We start from the raw sequence: 22,651 nt of genomic DNA, 5'->3' as shown, positions 1-22,651 counted from the left end.
CAGGTGTTAACAGTTGATGTAACATGAACTATCTGAAAGTACTGGACTTTGCAGTGAGGACTAGAGTGAAACATAGCTGATGGTATGCTACAGCAGTAGGAGGAGGGAGCACAAAGGGGTTGCTGCACTAGGGAGAGGTGGTAGCATTTAGGAAGGACTGATGGAGATGGTGGGAGGAGTGGAGGCAGCCAGCAGAAGCAGATTCCTCCACAGTTCACTTTGGTGCTCATCACTCAGCAAAACTAATCATCCTGTGTGACGAGTGCTCCTGCTGGGGCTGCTGAAGAACAACCAGACAACCAGCAAGCACATGGCAGGAGGGAAGGAGGGAGAAAAGAGGACTGTAAAACACGTTTACATTCCAAATAAAATATAGTGCTACTGTATTTATCCACCACGTCAGAGAATTTTTCTCTCAAAATTTGCTTGTAAAATGAAAACTTTATGGCTTTAAGTATGAACAAGAAGTTCCTTGGGCTAAATGTATCCCAGGTCTCTAGGGAAGTTTGTTGGTGCATTAATAGTGACTCCTTCAAACAAAAAAAGCCAATTTCTGTTGCTGCCAGTCACATCCTAACAGAAAGGCTGTGCACTGCTAGTTAGGGATATGCACTACTGCTTGCTTTTGCTTTGTGCAGACATCACAGCAATGTTTCTTTTAAGGAAGATGCAAAAAAGGAACAGCAATGAGAGACTGCCACTGTACTTCATTACCAGAAAGTCTCCTTGGGTTAAGTATTTCTACCAGGTGTTCAAAATAATAAGACATTGGTGTCAGTTCATGAATAGTTTAACTAGAACTTTGATGAAATGACTGGAATTGTGTGCAGCATATAGAATTCAAAGGTTACTGCTGCCTTTGGAGACATCATTAAAAAGTTAGTGCAGAAATTCCTTTCCCCTTATGTGGTCTCTAGCCTTCTGAATCTAAAATCTCCATTAACACAGGATAAAACCTACAGTTGATGCAATAAAGTATCTAACTTGCATCTATATTTTCAATGGCTCATGAAATAATTCTTCTAATTGAAGTTTCCTGTTTTCTTACCCAGCCAAGGGAGCAGAGATGTCTCCACAGTCAACTTAGACATCTTATCTTGAGCAGGCAGGATTTCCCTGTGTGTGTACCACTCTCTTTTGACTATGTAAGGAATTTTCATACTCACTTTAGGAGAATTGCTTCACTGCATGTTTGAAATGTAGGCAAAATTAAATACCCATCTTAAACAGATGTGCTCCCACTCTATGATTAAAGAACTTTTTTTTCCTAACAGCAACAACCACAGCTTTCACTGGGTTCTGATGTAACAGATAACTAATTAGAGTAAGACTTTAAGCATATGTGATAGATAGATAAGCTACTTTCGTAATTTATGCTATTTAACAATCTGAGGAGTCTTTATCTATAAACACAGAGACTTTTACATGATTTACAAAGCAAACATATGACCTGCTTTAGAATACCTGGCAAACTGTTTATCAAACTTTTGGAATACTACGGCTGGGTGTCTGCAGAAACTGGTCTTTTGGAGACATCTACTCAAACCTGCATACATCACTCCTTTCAGTTACAGGATTCATAGACTAAACACTCTTCCTTTTGTGTTAAAAATGTCCAAATATTATCAGAGTCAGTGCTTTGTGGGGTTTTGCTATTTTCCTTTTCATGAAGACTTCTGACTTCACCTTTCCAGTCTTTTGACAAATAATCACATAGCTGCAGTGACTGGCTAACACGTAGTTCCTGTGTTTCCGTTTACCTTTCTTACTATTTTTTCTTTAAACATAAGGTAATTCTTAGATATTGTGTCTCCAAAGTCATTCCTCATCACACAGTCAATAATTCAGGATTTTATATATCAAAGAATCTTAACAGAAATTCATTATAATGGCTACTAAAATCACTCAAAATCAATCTGTGATTCAAAAGGAAAATTCACTGAGTCAGATTTCCACAATGCATAGCTGCCAGATGAACTGTATGGAAATTTCCAGCATTTTCAGACATATTTGATATTCCATATCAGAATAAAAGCCAAAGTTTCCAGAAGAATGACAGTTTAAACAATTAGGACACACTACATAGGAGATGCCATTTTATTTTAGTACTTTCACATTTATTTTTTTTTTAATCTAGTCATTGTTGAAAAGCTTAATTGTGATAAGGGATAATTTTTGCTTTGTATCATATGTATACTGCTTTGTACAATAAAATGATTTGATATTAGGTATCAATAGTACTCTGTCAAAAACATTAAAGTGCAATTGAAGAAGAATCTACAGTAAAACAAAAAGCTTTATTTTATTGAAATAAAGTGTTTAGGCATCAGCATGAAATAATAGATTTGGAATGACTTGACATGTTTTCGTTGAAAATTTCACTGAATTTGTGACACTATTGTGAAACATTAACATTTCAGTGGGACTGTATTTTACATAGTACCTTTCAGCGGAACTTTATTTTATATAGAAAACTGATGAGGAATGCACATTTTTAGCATGGAATGCTAAAATGGCATTTTTAAGCAAATCTTTTTTTTTTTTTTTTTTTTCCAGTCTTGCTTCCTCATTTTCCTAGAAAACAAGAATAAATCCATGAAATATAACTACCACATTACTATACTTAAGAATTAATTAATCAATTAATAACCTAGAGATATTGGTTATATCAGTAACCTTTTGTGTGCATTTTAACTTATATGTTTATGTTATAAACAGTTGACCCATAAGGTATATTTTATTTTTCATTTGTGGGAGTGTCAATCTTATTTCTTGTCTGTCTGGAAATAAATGTGCAAGATAGTTTGAAGCTGATTTCCAATAAATAATTTCCATAAAAATCTCATTATTAAAGTCTCTACTCTTTTTAATCTAGAGCATGGTCTTTAACCATGCTAATTGGTAAAATCCACTGTCTTTTTCCCTCTTTCTCCTTTGCCAGTTCAGGCTCTGCAGGTACCAGTTACTCCAGTGGATCAGAAATAAGCCTGCCCTGCAAACTGGAAACTTCTAGAAGATTGGCAATAGGCATTTTGGAAAGTTTTTGAAGTTAGGTAGCCAAATTTTTGGTAAAAATCAACATTTCAGCTCTAAAGAAATGTACTGGAAAGAGAAATGGAAATTTAGCAACTGTTCTATGTTTTAAATCAAACCTTTACAAAATAATTCAAGATCAGAAGAAATGTCCATTCCTATTCTTTAAAAATTCTGCTGTCACTTTTGTTATTTCCTCACCTCACATGTGAAAGCTCAGCCTTCACTTTACACCATTGCTTTTTATTTCTTACTTATTCTTCTACTGCAGAACTGATGTTCCTCCATAATAAGTATTGTATGAAAATCCATATTTTTGTATAAAAACAGTGATGCCATCAAGAAGACAAGGTGCCTTTAAGGTCTCATACTTGGTCTCGGGAAAAATGGCATTTGCAAACATGTTTTTTACCCATTTCTAGTAGATTAATGTTTTAAAATTTCTTTCCTCAAATGACTGGTATTCTAAAAGCCAAGGCTGAAGAAGGTCTTTTGCTTACTACTTACAGAGGAAGAGAAAGATGATCGTGGTAAACTAAAAATGGGAAAAAGAGCAAACAAAATATAACAAAACAGAACAGGTAGTCTCCATCCTTTTGAAAAGTGAAGCAATATAATTAACATTTCTCTTTTTCTCTGGGTTGATAACCAAATGTCTGATAGCAAAGCAAAATGAGATAGCACTGCCAATAATGGCAACCATAGCTTGCTACTGTTTCTGAACTCATACAACTATGTCTTAAATGACAGTGGCCAGTTAGTATGAGGTAGGCCAGGCTAAACAGAGAGATAAATTACGCATACAATTTTTTATGTTGCCCTAAAAATAGTTCTTATGAAACTAGAATATAGAGAGTAGAGCCTATTAATACTCGTGTTCTTCATTTCAGATATGGTTGACAATTAGTAGGCACTGTAGTAAACGTTTCTTCCAATTTGTGTAGATACATGTATAATATCTAAGCAGAACCACAGTTAAAACAAGCTAATTGAATAGTGGCAGACAATGTGGTTTTGCTGAGATTTCTTTAGTACATAGTCTGAATATGTAAGACACAACACCCACTCCACAATCAGCAGCAAGGATGAGTGGCTCTACATCTTATTATAGACTGCACTATTCTCCAATGTTTAATTGCATTTTTGCACCATGGTTTACAATCTGCTTGAACTCAGAGTGACATATGAGTCATACGTGACATCTGAGAATAGCTTCTGCTTGTGAATCATACACAAAACTGGGGATATTCCTTCTATGTACTTGAATGAAACCACAGTCGAATCGGGCAATATTTTTATTTATTTCAGGAAAACAGGAAACTATTTCTCACTGTTCACAGAGAAACGTAAGTGACAGCCTTTACAAAATTAAACTCTCCTTTAGTCTAGATATTATTATGCAGCACAGAGTAAGTGCCCAATGTAGAGTGGTGGTATCAGGGAATCTCTTGTACTTGCTGACAATTGTAGATTGGGAAATGGGAGAGAGTGGCATCAAAAGCATTAGCAACTCTTCTTTTCTTACAAGCAAACAGCACCAGTGGTGCAAAATTAAAAGAAAAAATGTTGTACCTTGGGTGTTCTGTCCCACATGCTATGCTAAAATTGCAGGTAAGTACACATAAGTGCTGACAGATACTCCCTAAGTCTGCCACGTGACTCTGTGAGGATATTCTTAACAGTCCTGCAGATATCATTCCACAGTGTAAACTTGGTACATTTTTTTTTCATTTATTATTTATTAACAAAGTAATTGGCTTTATCAGTTAACTTTCTGAATGTGCATGCTTTCTTGATTTCCATAGATGATAATACAAAGGTGGTACCATGGGCTTGTAGGTCACTACACTGAACAGTGCTTAATTACTTCAACTTTAATGATCTTTGTTCATTACAAGATAATTCCATATCTATATTTGATCAAACACTACATCATTTTGGAAGCTCCGCAACAACTCCCAGCTGGAGTTTTCTCATATTTGCCAATTTTCTTCTCTTCACACCAGAAAAATTCTTTATCATTCAATTATCTGCTTTTCCCACAATATCTCTCAATCTGATGTTCCTACCCAGTCTAGTGTCTGGTTTAAACAAAGTTATATTATTGAAAGCCTACTGCAGTCCTTTACGATACTGAGTTCTAACAATCACCATGCTTGCATGCTTATTAAGGCCAAGAGGAATTACTGCTTATAATTTGTACGCTAAGTTGAAATTTGAAAGAAAAAAAAAGGGAACTCTGACTCCTGAACAATGTGGCACATTTCTAGAACAGTTTTCCTCATGCTAAATTATTTTGTTATTTTGAGTCACATTTCTTGGACTTAGACTGGATGTTCTGAACAATCAGACCTGTTCATTCACGGATCTCTGACCTCAACCCTAATACGTTACCATAATGTGGAATTTTACTATCCAAAAGAAAATAAACAACAACAACAAAAAACAACAAGCAAACAAACAACAACAACAAAGGAAAATAAAAAGAAAATAGAGGAGAGGAGAAAGAAAAAGGAAAACAGGGGAGGAAAAATATTAAAGCTTCTCTTTCCTCCAATTAATAAAGTTAAATCCATGATTGCTCCTGTTAAAGTAGGAATGTGTTTGGTGGGGAGCTGACTCTTGGTGGTTGAAATATATAGGGCAGAGGAAGACAAATTTGCATTTTTAAGCAAATTAGATAATATATCTATATATATTAATAGTACATTTAAAATCTATCCCACATATTTTTCTTGCCATTTTCAAATAAACTTTATGAATTTCCTCTTCTGCTGGTAATCAAGCATGTAAGGAATTATGAAATGTGAGAGCATCTGAAACAGTAAATTACCTGGTTAAAGGTTAATCAATATAACAGAAATAGAAAATAAAAAGGAAAACAACAAAGTCAGCACAGAAGCACAGAAACCAGAGGACAGTGGAGGCAATGATGAAGACCAGGACTCGGATGAATGGGCCATTAAAGGACTGGATGCAACTACTTTGAGAAGGGTCAAACAGCTTTGCAACAGACCATAAGGGGGGAAAAATATCACCACGAGAGTTACAGGCTTCATGAAACTGCAAAACTAATTATGGAGTATCAGAAGAAACTTCTAGAATTACATAAACTTTATTACAAGATGTTTATGGAAAGGGCTAAAGGGAAGGATCAAGGAAGAAACATGACAAAATGGAGAGGAGAAAGCAGTCCAGTCCTCTATAGTATCAGTAGTAGATCAGTATGCTAGAGACCGTGGGTTCTCTAGATACCACCACAGGCTGGCCTAAAGGAACCAGGCTGAAAGACTCCCCAGCCCTGAAGCCTGCTGGATTTGGTACCTCTTGTGACATCTTGTAAAATCCTTAACACCAGAAACTGAAATACCTATCTGACCTAATTTAATTATGATCTGTATCTACCAGTGTAGCTAGAATCCAAGTATTTGTTATGCCCAAAGTAAGCTTCTTGGCCTTTGTGCCTGATTTGCCAGAAATACTGTTTTAATCATCAGGGAAAAAAAAACAACTAATCATTAACACCTGCAAATACTTCAGAATCTAGTAGCAAATATATTAAGGAGCACAGCTAAAGAATCTAATAAAATCTGATTTTACTTCAGAGAGACTCAAAGGGGAGGAATAGTGGGAAATATTTATAGAAATGAAGAATGTATGTAAAATATGAAAAAACAGTATTGCTTTAATGTTTGCTATTACACAGAATCAATAAAGTGTAATCAGCTGTAATACTGCAATTTAATTAGGCATGGGAATCAAAGGCAAATATAAAAATCATTTTCCCTGAACAGATGTCTCTGACTGTCTGTATCTCAACTTACGAAAATTCAAGCTTTGTACCTATCAGATTTTTGTATTCTAGCTGTTTAATCAAACCAGAATTTCTTAAATGATTATAGGATCATGCATTTTAATACAAAATTCCCATTTCAAGCAATCAAAAAATAGTTACTGCAAGGAAAGTCTGGAACTGCAGCATCTGAAAATAATTTACAAAGGCAGAGAATTTATTACCTAAAACATTAGACAAACAATTATATAATGATGCAGTACATTTCCAGAAAGAAAAAAAATAGACATTAGATTACTTACTATGAGATCAGAGAACAATTCAGGTATTTTTTGCATTGGTACTTCAGTAGGTCCCTGTTTTCATGATATCTTAACACTGCTAATTATATTTTAAATGGTCAACAGAGTCATTACATATGTAGCTACTGCTCCTGCAAATCTTTCTCACATACTTAACATATTAATACTTTTCTATTTTTTCAGAATAGAGATTTAGCAGTGATAAAATAGTTCAATACAACACAGATTTTATTTAAAAACATTTACCATACCTGATATGAACAATTAACCTTTTTTAATTATTAAAGTTTTGGTTTTTTTTTTTCTTGCTTCTACACTTCAACATTTTGTTTCATTTTCAATGTGGAAGTTCCAAATGAGATGAAAAATACATTTCAACTTGATTTCTAGCAGAGATCAAGTAAAGTTTTGGAAGTCTCAGAGGAATTTTCCTTGTAACACATCTTTCCATTGTGATTCTCTTGCTTTTGCATTCCTATCTTTAAAAGAGATGCAGGCATCAGTTGAATAACTGTATCTGTGAAATATACTCGTGAGTTTTTAACTGTTATGGAAAGCAATATTCAGGTAATTCTATTTTGAATTTTATGAAGAAGAAAACAAACATCAAGAATGTTAAAATTTTGGGAGTTGCCCATTGCTATTAAGCTTATGTTTCCTTGTCTATCCATAGTACTCATTGATCCTTTCTGAAGAAATCTCCAGAGAAGTACATTATATTACAAGTATCTAAACACATAGCTTCCTTTTCCTTTCAGGCACAATTAATACATAAAGTTATTTTGAAGTATGCTGTACATATTTCTCATCCTCCTATTGAAGAGTATCTCAGAGCACAGCTACAGGAGAGAGTCTATACAGGTGTAACAGAAAAAATTGTTTGGATACAGGCTACAGAAAAACATTTCAGATTCTGATATTATTATAATAAGAGTTACTCAAACATATGTAATTAAAAATATAAAGAAAGAAGAGACCATGTAGAAGAACAGCGGAATTTGTCTCAGTTAAAAGGATAAGCTTCAGGCTATTATCTAGCAAATTACTACTACTAAATATGTTTAAATATTCTCCAGCACACTCACCTCTTTTTGACGGTACTTAATTGCCAGTTTCAATCTTGCAAGATCATTGCCACTTTGTTCTTCTATCAAGCTATTATCGTCTCTGTAATTAAGAATAATTTCCAATTCCCTGGAACTCCGTGTCTGATCCAGAAGATCTTTTGCAAATTGCTTGCACTGCCGCGACAGTTCCTCGTATTCTGACTTAAATTCATTTTCAACTTTACTCAGTTCCTGCAGCTCCCAGCTTAGCTGAAAAGCAGTAAGGAAAGGATCCTCACTGGACAGAGCAATCAAAGATGGGCTCGCCAGAGCCTTGTAGATATTGAGCCTAGATCGAGAGTGCCGAAGGCTGTCCACATCCGAACTCGAGACACACTCAACGCAGTTACAGCGGACCTCGTGTGGCCTGGGCACAGAGACCCCCTTCTGCACGAGGAGTTTGATGATTTCATAGTTGTTGGTGTGAGCAGCCAGAATAATGGGTGTGATATCTGGTGTGAATTCTGAAAACTGCTTGTCCAGAAGTATTGGTGGGACCTATAAGAAAAGGCAAAAACTGTTACAGGCTTCTTAATTGAATGAGAGCTACAGAAAATTATGCTACGGATAATTTACCAGCTTGTACTGTTACTGATGGATCTTTGCTTGTGGCCAGAAGAGAAGGAAACCCTTTAAACATAACAATTCAATTAGCCAAGATAGCCTCTCTTCAATTAATAAAATGCATAAAGAGAGTTTGATTTTTAATAAAACCTGTTTGTACATAAACAGCCCACAGGCAGCAATTTGTTAGTGCAAATAAGTAAACAAACATGTCAGATACAAATGTTCTTGTCAGGTGTGTTGAAGCGCGAGCTGTGAGAAAGATGGAAATACTTTCTGATTTCTCACTGGTTAATCTCACTTTTATAAGAGAGAGCCATGGAGGCATAATTGTGATTCTCTGAAGGAAGCAGTGAACAGGATACAACAAGCTTGAGTTGCAAAATAAAAAGGGCAAATCAGTGTGAAAGAAAACATACAGTTGCAGAAGGAGAATGTTACAAACGGGACTGTGTAGTGAAACAAAGGTACTGGCTGAAAAGATTTCACTAGACTCAGTTATACATTCACGTGTGCAGATAAATGTATTCTTATAGGAAAACAGGAGTAGGGGTTATCAAGAGGTAACACAGGGTCCCAAGGGAGGAAACATCACTGTGGATTTAGTTTTCTGTTGTGGTCCACATTTTAACAAAACATTGCAAGGTGTTTATTTTTAACCTTGTTTCTATTCTTTACAACATCTGACTCTAAATATTTTGCATATCAGGACATCTCATTAGATTAGTACGACACATAAGTGTAATTAGTCAATATCAATAAAAAAAATGGTGCTGACAGCAGCATTTATGGACAACTTTTTGTTCTCCATTTGGCAATCAAGTACAAACTCAATCTGCTTCAGCTTGGAAAAGACAAATATTAATCCAAGCTCATGAGTTTGATATGCACCTGAGTATATAGACTTGTCTGATGTATATATCTGTTTTCTCTCATCTGTGATGTCACTGAGCAAAATGAGACACTTCCAATCCTCAAATCTCACTAGTTATTTTAGTTTTAGATTTATCTTCTCTGTTACTTGCACATTATACAGACAAAAAAAGAGAGCACATGAACACACATACATGCATTGTTCCTGCTCTCTGAATCACAACTATATAAATCAGTGTTTTTTTAGGCTAGAAAAAAATGAAAATGGCAGTAGTGACTCAAAGACTGCATAAGGAGAAGTGAGCTTTTGGTGATCTGGCTGAACAAAGGTTTTCTGGGAGGGATGTGTTGTGCCTCTGCCATCATCCACTGCAGCCAGTGAGTTCCCCAGCCCTCAAGCCTGGGTAACAAGGAAGACACAGAGGCAACAGCTGGAAGGGCAGAAAGCTGAAGGATAAAAAGACATAGCTCCAAATCTTAGCAACAGTTCAGGGCATGCCTGTGTCACTTAGCATGTTATTATCTTTGTGCTATCTGACAGTCCTAAACTAATATTTGCTTCCAGCACTGCCAGAATTGAAAACTATCGCAACATGTCATTAACCTCAATCTTTTCTGAAATGTTAACGGAGACACAACTCTAAACAACATGGTATTACAGTGATTGACTTGTGTATGGGATTCTTAAACTCAAAACTTGCTTGTTTTTCTCCTTGTTTGTAAAAATATTTCATCTTAAAGAAACTCGGCTGTAAGGCTGATGCACACATTTTGGAATTCATTCCATCACAGTTTACCCAAATATAGAAATGTGCATTAAATCATTTCAGCCTTAACTTACAATGACATTTAAGCTTAAAGGGCAGACCCTGAGACTGCAATTTTAATTACATCATGAATTTAACCTCAGAACCTTTACATCCTATTTTAAGATTTCCTTCTCACTTAAACCAAAGATATTAAGAATGCCAAAGCAATAAGGTCAAATTATTTCCTCATCAGCAGCATAATGAAGAACTTACATTCTGAACTTATAGAATCATAGAATCACAGAACTGCTCAGTTTGGAAAAGACCTTAAAGATCATCAAGTCTAACTGCAACCTAAGCATACTACCCTAAAGTTATGAGTACTTGCTCTGAAGTCACTAGACCTATGAAGAATTTTACTTCCACAATACTGAAGTACAATTTCCTTTAAAGAAGCCAAAACAAATAATCAGCACTCAATGATATCAGCCACCCAATCTAAATCTTTGACAGTGCATTTGCAGAAAATATATGATTCTTCCTTAAATCCTGGGAGGACAGAAAGCTACTAGGTCTTACAGACACTGACTGTGACTGTAACTCCCCAAGGCTCAGAAGGGGTGTGAATACGAGGTACACGTTGGAGTTAATATGTCAACTGTGAGGCTGCTTAAACTTAGAAAGGTCAAATGATATTTGCCTTCTTTTTTGTTGAATTATTTTTCCTATTTCAACTTTATTTATAGGGCTGAGCAAAGCAGTACTTTTATGTACATCTGTATGGGGATGAGTAGGAAAAAAACCATCAGAAAAGAAAGAAAGCATGCCACAAATCTGTACATTCCATTGTTCAGGGACATGAGGTTTTTTTAATTGCATTAGTTTCCCCTGTGCTTGTTGTAATTGGGAATGAGTCAGTCTCACTTAGATACCTAAGAATTTTTTAGATACCAATTGAAACAGCCATCTTAAATATGTGTTTAAATTCCCTTTATGGCTAGTGTGAAGTCCCTTTGCTATGACAGAAAGAGAAATCTGGTGTAAATTAATGCCAAACAGGTCTGAGACATTTTGTCCTAGAGGTAGAGAAATAGATAGTCACTCTGGAAAAAGAAGGAATAGAAACCCTAGGTATGTTTTTGTCTCCATTTGGATTTCTCATAATAATTTTCATTCCTGCAGTACCCTAACAGAGAGATTTAAAAACCCCAATGTCCTTTTCTTTCTTTTTTTTAGGTGCAGGAGACCAGAATTTATGTAAAGAAACCCGTTTTCTTGGATAGTTCAGTTCCTATTTAGTTTGCTTGAGTCATGCCTTTATAAAGACATATATACATGACAGATAGCAAAATGAATACATATGTTCTCTGATGGAGTAAAAAATTATATTAGGAAATTAATATTACAGGGTGTATTATCAAGCTCATGAATTAGTTCAGAACTATTGCTCTACAACTGTCAATCAACCAAACATCCTGGAAAGACTGAACTTTGACTTTCTGTACAGGCCACAGCATACAAGATATCCCTATGCATATATAGTTAACTGATTCAGACTCTAGTTAGTTGATTTCTTCTGTTCCTTAGTTCCACATTATTAGATTATCAGCTGAAAAAAAATGAACATTTCAAAACTTCAAAATAACTCCCTACTCCAACTCCTTTCAAATGCACTAAGTTCCTTATAAACTTCTATATAATTTACAGGTATAACTTCAAGTTGCCACATCACTGGAAGAGTGTAGATCTTGTTTATCCTGAAAGCTGAAACTATCTTCACAGTTCTGCACAAACTGCAGGCTCACAATGGTGTCCCAGATATGGGGAAATGTTCTTGTTCCCATGCCAGGATACTTGCTGTGCCTTGCACAGCTGGAGTGTTGCTTAGTTACTGAGCATCAACAGCAGTCAGGTGGATGGAAGTTGCCAAAATGAGCTCAAGAAAAACCTCACTTCAGAGCAGTGTGTGTGATACACACCATGTAACAGCCATCTGCTATATTGTCATTTTCATGCTTTCTGTAGGTAGCTTCCCTGGCCTCTCTGAAAACGATTCAACTTGTTAATTACCCTTGAACTCCCTACATTTGCTAAAAGATATGTGGAGATTAAGTACCAAATGCTTAACGTAAACTGTTTTTCCTTTTTTTTTTTTTTTTTTTTTTACAAAATTCTCCCTCTGCATCTAATTTTTTCTACATCTAATTTTGGTCAGAAACAGATGTACCCACAAACCCTCATCCTTGCTCCAAGACATTGTAAATTAACTAACAGGAGCCCAGAGACTGAATGAAATGCACAGCAAGCTATAAATGTGCAATGAAATTCAAATTTCATAGATACTGTATCTCCTTGAAAATGCACACTTTGAATACTAATTAAACACCTGAAATGCTGCCCATGTAAGTTCAGCACATAAGATTTCATTACAAATTTTACAAATTACGTCCTTTAACATTTTCACACTCACAGTTCAGCTCAATACTGTACAGATGCTTAATGCTCCTCTTCCTTTTTTTCTTCTGGCATCTGTCCACAAGCAACAGAGATGAAAGAAATGGGGCAGGACGTCTGAGGTCAAGTGATGTTTATTGTTTTGGGTCTGAATTAAATATTAATTGTTAATGTATATTTAGAATATCAAAATATTGATTCTTATTTAAAATATATTAAGAATTCAAATTACTAGACATGTAAGGCCACCGCCCACTTGTGTTAAATTATAGGATCTGTTTCACAGCAAAATGGAAGGAGTGATTAGCCAAAATGAAATCTTAGCCACTAACTCTGCGGTGGGAAGATTTCTTTGGCTGCAGTTTTGAAATAGAAGTGTCTTCTGTCAGATTCCAAATGCTGATGTGAACAGAAAAAGTGGGAGATGCATTTCAGGTGAAAAAACAGTCAACTTGACTTAAGGTAGTAGCAGCTGGCAACTCATCTGGACCTCAGGACACAAGATTTGTTCCCAGTTTTGATGGTCACTTTAGGTTGCCTAAGCAGACAATCTCTTTCTGCTTTTCCTAGATGTGTCTACTTTTTTGAACAAATGATTCTGAAAAAGCAGAATTTTATGAAGATTTAGCAAAAAATAATAATTAAACCTCAGACTTTGGTGTGGGCATATCTGAACAAAGGATTCTGTGCTCTTTTCTCTTTTTTTTTTTTAATTTTGAAACTGAGCTTCACTCCAAAACTTGCCTATAACAATAGAAAGGACCAATACCCTGAATTTGGATTTAGATAAAATGATCATGATGAAACTCTTTTATCATTTCAGTACTAAAAATTAATTTTATGAATATCCTTAATATTTTCCCAACAAATAATTATTTTGTCAAGTCAGCCCAGAGATGTGCCTTAAAAGGGATGCTTCAATAAACATATCAAAACAGATATCTAACTTTAGATAGCTCAAGTTTGGTAAAGTAAATACTCGCCTTAGCATATGGCCCAAAATAATTTACTAAGCAGACTGTGCTCTGAACTAGCTCACAATTTAGTGGCTGAACTATTTCATGCTAATGCCAATCTGCACCTAACCCTAACTCACATCTCTAAACCTGCACCAGTCATCATTCTGTCCAGTTTTCCAGTGTGTGAGCAGAAGGTATTAACAGTTAATGCTAAAACATGCTATCTGTAGGAGTTCTCTTTTTTCTATTTTAGGAGGGCACTGAAATGCCAGTTTTGCTTCTCCTGAAAACCTGAAAACCCACTTCAATGTACACTGTCATAAGAGTCATAAATATGTCCACGGATCAGGCCTACGTATCCTTACTTGTTGCTAATATACATTCTAGTTTGTAAGGTGTAACTTCCTTCTATTTAGAATAGTGGTTATGTAATATAATGTCCATTCATTTTGCTAAAACTTTTCTTTCAGCTTTTCTGGGACATGACAAGCAATGGGGAAGTTGCCATAGCCAATATTAAATCCTTGTCACATTTAAGAAAGCTTCAGGGCTTGCCTTCTGTGTACACAGGACATTAGCAAAGTTACACTGACAAGCCTGGGCTATTTTAATTCTACTTCATCCAAGTTCAAGCCAAGTTTTCCAAATCTCACAGCTTTTCTCTCTTACCAGTTATACTTAAACTAGCATAAGATGTGACCCAGTGGTTTTCTAATGCTTTTTCATGCTCGTACTGTTACAGCTAAATGAATTATTGTGTTTCAACAGTCACATCATAGACTGATGACTTCCAGTTTCTGTGCCAGCCACGCTGCACCAGGAGAATTAATGCTACTATATATTAAGAAAAATAATTACAACAGCATTTCATAATTCACCAAAAAAACACATTTTCTAAACAATGATGACTTGCATTGTCCCATGATACAAATAATAATATATTCTTAACACAATTGAAGAACATTAAAGTCAAATAGTGTAAAAGACTAGAGCAATAGAAGCATCACATGGCATAAAATGGGCAGGAAACAGTCCTGAGAAGCTGTTGTTTGTCCCCTTGACAATGCTTGCAGTTCAAGCATGGTAACTACATCACACCATTCCTCACAGATATTTGATCAAACTATTCTAAAAGTCCTGCAGTGATATGTTGCACTCTTTCCTGGTAACTTTTCTGATATTTAACTTGTTTTACCTTCAAGCAGATTAAGCCTACAGTGCTTTCCTTTATAAAATTTGGATGCAGAGAATACCTTATTTATTTACTGTATCTTCCTTATTCTCTTTTAAACACCCTCATTCCTTCAGACTTGTGCTATGGGGCATCTTTTCTACTTCTATGAGACTTCTAACTTCTTTCTCTACATTCTCTACCACTTCTCAGTATAGAGGAGGACAAATTTATACATGACTCATCTTCTTTTGATGTGACCAAGTGTGATATTGATGTGGTTCTGTCTTGTCATTTTCTATTAGTTTTGTTTTAATTGCCCATGCCATGCCGTTGTCTTAGCTACATTCAGTTCCAGTTTATACTTGGCTGACTCTTTCTGCTCATTTATAACCTGGTACTTATTATTAAACTATTTTATTTTCATAGAAATCATTTATCTGGTTTGCCAAAATCATCCTGCATTCTAATTGTGCCCTGAAACAGATTTGTGATTGCCTAGTTTTACAGGTTTAATGTTCTCCCTCTATTTCATCCTAAATGTCATAAATTAATATATTGATTGGGATAGACCCTTGCAGAATTGCTCATTTCATCCTTCACTCATTCTGCTTTACAGAGGACTGCTGGCAACTACACTTAGTCAATATTTTGAGTGAAAGCTTCTGAAATTTTACAAAACTTGAGCTATATGATCTGCTCTTCCCTAACCTACATAGCTTGCTATCTGGTGATGAATGAAAATTGTGTTGTTATGACAAGATTTATTCCTGACAAATCCAGGTAGCTTGCTACTCATATCGGTGTTTTCTTCTAGGTGCTTACGGGCAGTATATTTGATTATTTTCTTTGGAATCCTCCTGGTGTTATAAAAGTATAGTTTTCTTTTATTTGAAAAAGGAGAATAGAGATTGGAAAGGAAATGTAAAATGTATCAATGACAGTTTCCAGATGGAATTATAGGAAAAGATACTTCAGTTGACAGATTTGGGACATACATTTGTTGGGTGTGACTGCTGAGAAAGCCTTCAGCACTTCATTTCTCTTTTCTTTTTTTTCCTTCTTGTCTGGGAGCCGATCCAAAATACTGGTGTACATAAAAGTGGTCATTTTCAATTAATGTTTCCCCGTGAGCATTCTGAGTGGATGGATATGTCCTTACTTCAGTCAATGTCAGTATCTTGAGCAATGGCAGGAAATGACTTATACAACTAATAAGTGACTGTCAGGATAGTTTGAATTTGTTCTCTGCTATGCAGCCGGGACCTGTTATCTCACCACGTATATTTTTGAAACTTGAACGAGAAGAGCTTCTCAGGTAGGAATTTTGAGCGTTCCTTGAGTGCTCAGAATGACAAATGACAAGTAAGAGTTTTTTTTCACTTAGGAACAATGTAAAAAGAAAATGAAGATGGTAGGGAAAAATATATTAAAGAAAAAAGTTCGTATGGAAACAAAGGATAACAAATTATTTCTCTCACATCGTAATAAAGCAAGAGAAGCAAATATCAAAACTTTCAAGATATTCAGAATTAGACTTGGGTGGGTTCTTCTCACTTGAATCTTCTAAAATGGATGCACACTTTCTTTTCTCAAAGGCAAGACAGTCCAAACAGGTAAAATCGTTTTAGGGAAGTTTATTTTATTTATTCTGTGTTCAGAGGTCCCCTGGAGGGCTGGGAGAGTTGCTGCCCATGGGGACCCGTGTGGAGCAGTGCACAAAGGGTGAGCCTTATGGTACGGAGCCGTGTTGGAGCAGTGCTTGGAGAGCTGCTGCCTGTGGGAAACCCATGCGGGATCAGTTTGGGAAGGACAGCATCCTGTGGAAGGCACTCCACACCAGGGCACCAGCAGATTAACCACGAAGGAGTGGTAGAGACAAAATGTTACGGACTGACTGCATCCCCCATTCCCTGGCATTGTTCAGGGGAAAAATGTATGAGAAGATGTTGGGGGGAAGAGCAGATGTCTTCAGTTTGCTTTTAGTTCTCACTGTTCCAGCCTGTTAGTAATAAGCTGTAATTACATTAATCTCCTTGTGCTGGGTCTGTTTTACCCATGATAGTGACTGGTGTGTGACCTCCCAGTCATTATCTCAATCCTTGCACTCTTTTTCATGGCATTTTCTCGCCCTTTTCCACTGAGAAGAGGGAATGAGAAAGGAGTGTGATGCGCTTTATCATACCATCAGAGAGAAACCACCTCAGAGGAAAAGCTCTTGCTTTTCCCCAGCCTTCTCACAGGGTGGTTCCAAGAGTCAGGTGGGGAGGTGAGAGTAAGTGGACTTGCTTCTCCATGGAGGTCTCAAGGGAAAAGTTAGAAAAGGTCTTTTAGTCTGACATGGATCCTTTGATTTTACCTCAACTTCACAGGCATAAAAGCAAAAAAGGTGTCCTGCTGGCTACAGAATGATAAATATATATATATTTTTTTAAATGAGATTTTGAAAAAAATAATAATGGATTGGTGGCTTCTCTATGTGCCAACAGACTGTTAAGGAGAAATTCAGGGGGAAGAGTGTGAATTAGCTAATTTTTTTTAGAACTGATTGCAGTTACTTAGTATTTCAAATTAAAATGTGATATCTTCACACTTGGGAAATAAACTTCACATCTTAAGAAAATTTAAAAGGTTGTACATTCAAAGAACAAATCAGAAATCAGACAAATGTAAAAGATACTTAAGGAAAAATATGCCCAGTATGTTTTCAAAATATTATGCAAGGAAATACAAAAGAATATTGAAAGGATATAGAAACCCCACTGTCCTGGTTGTATCAGTATTCCATATCATGATAACATGTGACAGGCTGTTGGATGTAGAGACACAGTGCACTGTGGAGCTGTATTTCCTAGTCTCGTGCTCTCTAGCTGTATCACGTGAGTTCCGATTCTCCAAGAGAAAGATACACTGAGATGTATATACTACATTTCCCAAGGGCCTCCACATGATCTACAGTTCCAGGTGATGGAGGTGAGATGGCTTCCAGGTTCTGGCAGCACAGCGAGCAGCAGTATGGTCATAGCCTTTCTCTCTCTTCCATTTGAGTTATTCATTGTAACTCTATTTCTTATTATTATCTTACATTCTTTTACCATATGTAGTAAATTTGTTCTCTCTCCTTATCTTAATTAGGTCATTTTATTTTCCTAGTCCCCAAAAGAGGAGAAAGAGGTTCCCTTGTCCTGTCATGCTTGAAACTGCAACACCCATAAACAATAAAAAGGACTCAGAGAAACATTATAGCAATCAGTTTCATGACTATGTTATTCCTGGTATGTTGCTTAGTTATTCTGTTGTTTGTTGTTTAGCAGCAGCTCTAGCTTTTGAAGCATACTGCAAGCGTTCTAACTTTGGAAGATGAAGACCAAGACTTGTTTGTATAAGATAGAGGAGATTAAAGTTAATGCAGCTGTACTGGCAAAGAAAAACTGAACAGTCTTTAACAGGTAGAGGACTGAAAATTGCATTTTAGTAATTTTAACCTCACCTGTGTTCATTTCCTTAATGGTAGACACTTTAAGATTCTTCCTGCATCTAAAAATTAATAGAACAATCTAACTGACAATGAGGTTCTGGGAACATGAAGCAGTCCTTGTAGTAGACAAGACTGGTAGAAATTAAATGCATACATATATAGATATATAGCCTTTGAAATTTCCACTGCAAAGATATAAAAGGAGAAATGTGAGAGAGATACCTTACTATATATACTTCTCTATGCAGTGAAAGACTATTAGCAGGATACTTAAAAGTAGTTTAGGGTAGATTGCTAGAAAGAAGTCTTTGAAACTGGTGCTAAGGAGAAAATGGATTGGTTCAAATCTTTTCATGATTTGTGCTAGTTCTATCTCTGTGTTTCTGTCCTCTTGAACTTACTGATCGATCATATATCTTGATCTCTTATACATCATGTATACAGTGCATCCTAGTAATGCACCTAGGGTTAGTAATGCACCTATCATGCTCTAAGATGTAAAAAGTTTTCATTTGAGCATATGAAAACACATTTTTACTCTACTCAGTGCATGGTAATAACAGAGACTTAATAAGCAGAGGTGTAAGTGAGCAGGGAAGAGAAATTTCAACTTGTCAGGCAGTATGTTTGTACTAGTAGTTGATATCACAAAGCAGGTAGAAAGCAAATAAAATGGTGACAGATTTATTTTTTTTTTTTTCATTTTCTATAAATGTTCAGATATATCTGGACCAGTACATAATATGAAATGTAAGGTTTGAGGGTGAATATTTCAGGTTTCATTTATTTCCTGCCAGAAACCTACAGACTTACAAAATATTTTAGTACTAGCTACTATTAGCTCAATTTAAAAGGGAAATAATTTTGACCTCTCCCAGTCTGGGGTGAAGATGAGGAAGATGTGAATTTTAATACTGGCATAAAGTGTAATTAAAAGATTTCTGTCAGTACGATATATGACATGTGTAACTTCCATCCAGAAAATGTTTGATAAATTGAGAGTGTAAGTGGTAGTCTTCTAAAACTGTAAGTAATTCTAAGTAAGAATGTAATGACATTAATGGGTACTGTCAGTCACCCCACTGTGACTCTGGAATTTGTTGGGCTGTTCCAGCTGAAAATGCTCAGAAGATGGATGACTGAGATCTAAATTCAGCTTGGAAAGCAAATGGTATCCTGGGCTCCATCAAAAGAGGGGTGGCCAGCAGGGACAGGGAGGTGATTGTTCCCCTCTACTCTGCTCTTGTGAGGCCCCATCTGGAGTACTGCGTCCAAGTGTGGAGCCCCCAGTACAAGAAAGACAGGGAGCTGTTGGAGAGGGCCCAGAGGAGGGCCACGAAAATGATCAGGGGACTGGAGCACCTCCCCTATGAAGACAGGCTGAGGGAGCTGGACTTGTTCAGCCTGGAGAAAAGAAGGCTGCGGGGTGACCTCATTGCAGCCTTTCAGTACCTAAAGGGAGCCTACAAACAGGAGGGGAATCAACTCTTTGAAAGGGTAGATAACTGCAGGACAAGGGGAAATGGTTTTAAGTTAACGGAGGGGAGATTTAGGTTGGATGTCAGGGGGAGGTTCTTTACGGAGAGAGTGGTGAGGTACTGGAACAGGCTGCCCAGAGAGGTTGTGGATGCCCCGTCCCTGGAAGTATTCATTGCCAGATTGGATGGGGCTCTGGGCAGCCTGGTCTAGTTTTAAATGGGGAGGCCCTGCAGTGGCAGGAGGGTTGGAGATTCATGATCCTTGAGGTCCCTTCCAACCCTGGCCACTCTGTGTGTTATTCTGTGTGAATCCTTGGAGTTGGAAGCCAAAGGTCATCTTGTCCAACTCACCTGGAATGAACAGAGACATCCACAGCTAGATCAGGCTGCCCAGAACCTGGTCCAGCCTGACCTCGAATGTCTCCAGGGACAGGGTTCCACCACCTCTCTGAGGATGATGTTCTTCTCTGCCCATCTCTCAAGCCTGCCAAGATCTCTCTGAATGGCAGCATAGTCCTCTGGTATATCTGCCACTCCACCCATTTTGGTATCGTCAGCAAACTTCTGAGAGTGCATTCTGTGCCTCCATCCAGATCACTGATGAATAAGTTGAACAAGATAGGAATCAGTACAAACCCCTGGGCGACATCACTAGGTACAGTCCTCCCATCAGACTCAGTGCTGCTGATCACAACCTACTGAGCTCTGCCAGTCAGTCAGTTCTTAATCAACCTCACTGTTTAGTCATCTAAACCAAATGTTCTAAGCTTACCTATGAGAATGTTATTGGAGACTGTGTCAAAAGCCTTGCTGAATTCAGGTACATAACATTTCCTGCTCTCCCCTCATCATCTACCCAGACAGTCATTCTGTCATAGATGGCTATCAAATCGATTAAGCATGATTTCCCCTCAGTGAAACAATACTGACTGCCTCTGATCATCTTCTTGTGTTCCACGTGATTAGAGATGGCCTCCAGAATGAGATGTTCCAAAACCTTTCACAGAATCACAGAATCACAGAATCGAAGGGGTTGGAAAGGACCTCCAGAGATTGTCGAGTCCAACCCCCCTGCCAAAGCAGGTTCCCTACACCAGGTCGCACAAGTAGGCATCCAGGCGGGTCTTGAATATCTCCAGAGAAGGAGACTCCACAACCTCCCTGGGCAGCCTGTTCCAGTGCTCTGTCACCCTCACCGTAAAGAAGTTCTTGCGCACATTGGTGCGGAACTTCCTATGCTGCAGTTTCTGGCCGTTTCCCCTTGTCTTGTCTCCACACACGGCTGAAAACACTCTAGCCTCGCCACTCTGCCCCCCCCCACCTTAGATATTTATAGACCTGGATCAGGTCCCCTCTCAGTCTTCTTTTTTCTAGGCTAAGCTTGAAGTTCACTTAGCCTTTCTTCATAGGGGAGATGCTCCAGGCCCTTCACCATCTTTGTAGCACTCTGCTGGACTCTTTCCAAGAGATCTCTGTCTTTTGTACTGGGGAGCCCAGAACTGGACACAGTACTCCAGATGAGGCCTTACCAGGACAGAATAGAGGGGGAGGATCACCTCCCTCAACCTGCTGGCCACGCTCTCTTTAATGCACCCCAGAATGCCACTGGCCTTTTTGGCCACAAGGGCACACTGCTGGCTCATGGCCAACCTGTCGTCCACCAGGACACCCAGGTCCCTCTCTGCAGAGCTCCTCTCCAGCAGGTCATCCCCAACCTGTACTGGTGCACGCAATTATTCCTCTCTAGATGCAAGACTCTACACTTTCTTTTGTTAAACCTCATCTGGTTTCTTACTGCCCAGCTCTCCAGCCTATCCAGGTCTTACTGAATGGCAGCACAGCTTTCAGGCATGTCAACCAATCCTCCCAACTTCGTATAATCAGCAAACTTGCTGAGGGTGGCCACTATCCCCTCATCAAGGTCATTGATGAAGATGTTGAACAAGACCGGACCCAGCACTGACCCCTGAGGAGCACCGCTGGTTACAGGTCTCCAACCGGACTCTGCACCACCACCGACGACCCTTTGCGCTCTGCCAGTCAGCCAGTTCTCAACCCACCTCACTGTCCACTCATCTATCCCACACTTCCTCAGCTTTGTTATAAGGAGTTGTGGGAGACAGTATCAAGCACCTTGCTGAAATCACGGTAGACTACATCTGCTGCTCTCCCCCCATCCACCCAGCCAGTGACAACATCATAGAAGGCTACCAGGTTGGTCAAGCACGACCTCCCCCTGGTGAACCCATGCTGACTACTCCTGATAACCTCCTTTTCTTCCAGTTGTCTGGAGATGGCATCCAGCACAAGCTGCTCCATCACCTTTCCAGGGACAGAGGTGAGGCTGACTGGCCTGTAATTACCTGGATCTTCCTTCTTGCCCTTTTTGAAGACTGGAATGATATTGGCTAACCTCCAGTCTTCAGGCACCTCCCCCATTCTCCAAGACCTCTCAAAGATGACAGAGAACAGTTCAGCAATCACCTCCACCAGCTCCCTCAGCACCCGTGGATGCATCCCATCGGGTCTCATGGATTTATGAACACTGCTGTGGCCTAGGTGCTCTCGGACCACCTCTTCCCTGACTAAAGGGAAGTCTTCCCTTCCCCAGACCCTCTCACTAACCTCAAGGGTCTGGGATTCCCGAGGGAGAGCTTTTTCACTGAAGACAGAAGCAAAGAAGGTGTTCAG

At 38.0% G+C, this 22,651-nt stretch overlaps 1 protein-coding gene across 4 annotated transcripts in view; it reads right to left on the bottom strand.

Annotated features, from left to right (window-relative positions):
• TRPC4 (transient receptor potential cation channel subfamily C member 4) overlaps positions 1 to 22,651 on the bottom strand; it is a 143,955-nt gene that overhangs the window by 59,171 nt on the left and 62,133 nt on the right. For all 4 annotated transcript variants that reach the window (XM_031615761.2, XM_090132757.1, XM_090132764.1 and 1 more), the window contains one exon: positions 8,214 to 8,732. In XM_031615761.2, coding sequence (XP_031471621.2) covers positions 8,214 to 8,732 — 519 coding nt within the window. The remainder of the gene's footprint in view (positions 1 to 8,213; positions 8,733 to 22,651) is intronic.

Source organism: Phasianus colchicus, chromosome 1 (genome assembly GCF_987193195.1).
Source record: "Phasianus colchicus chromosome 1, bPhaCol1.hap1.1, whole genome shotgun sequence".
NCBI lineage: Eukaryota > Metazoa > Chordata > Aves > Galliformes > Phasianidae > Phasianus > Phasianus colchicus.
Note: the sequence above shows the minus strand (reverse complement) of the source record. Positions and strands in the feature narration are given on the sequence as shown.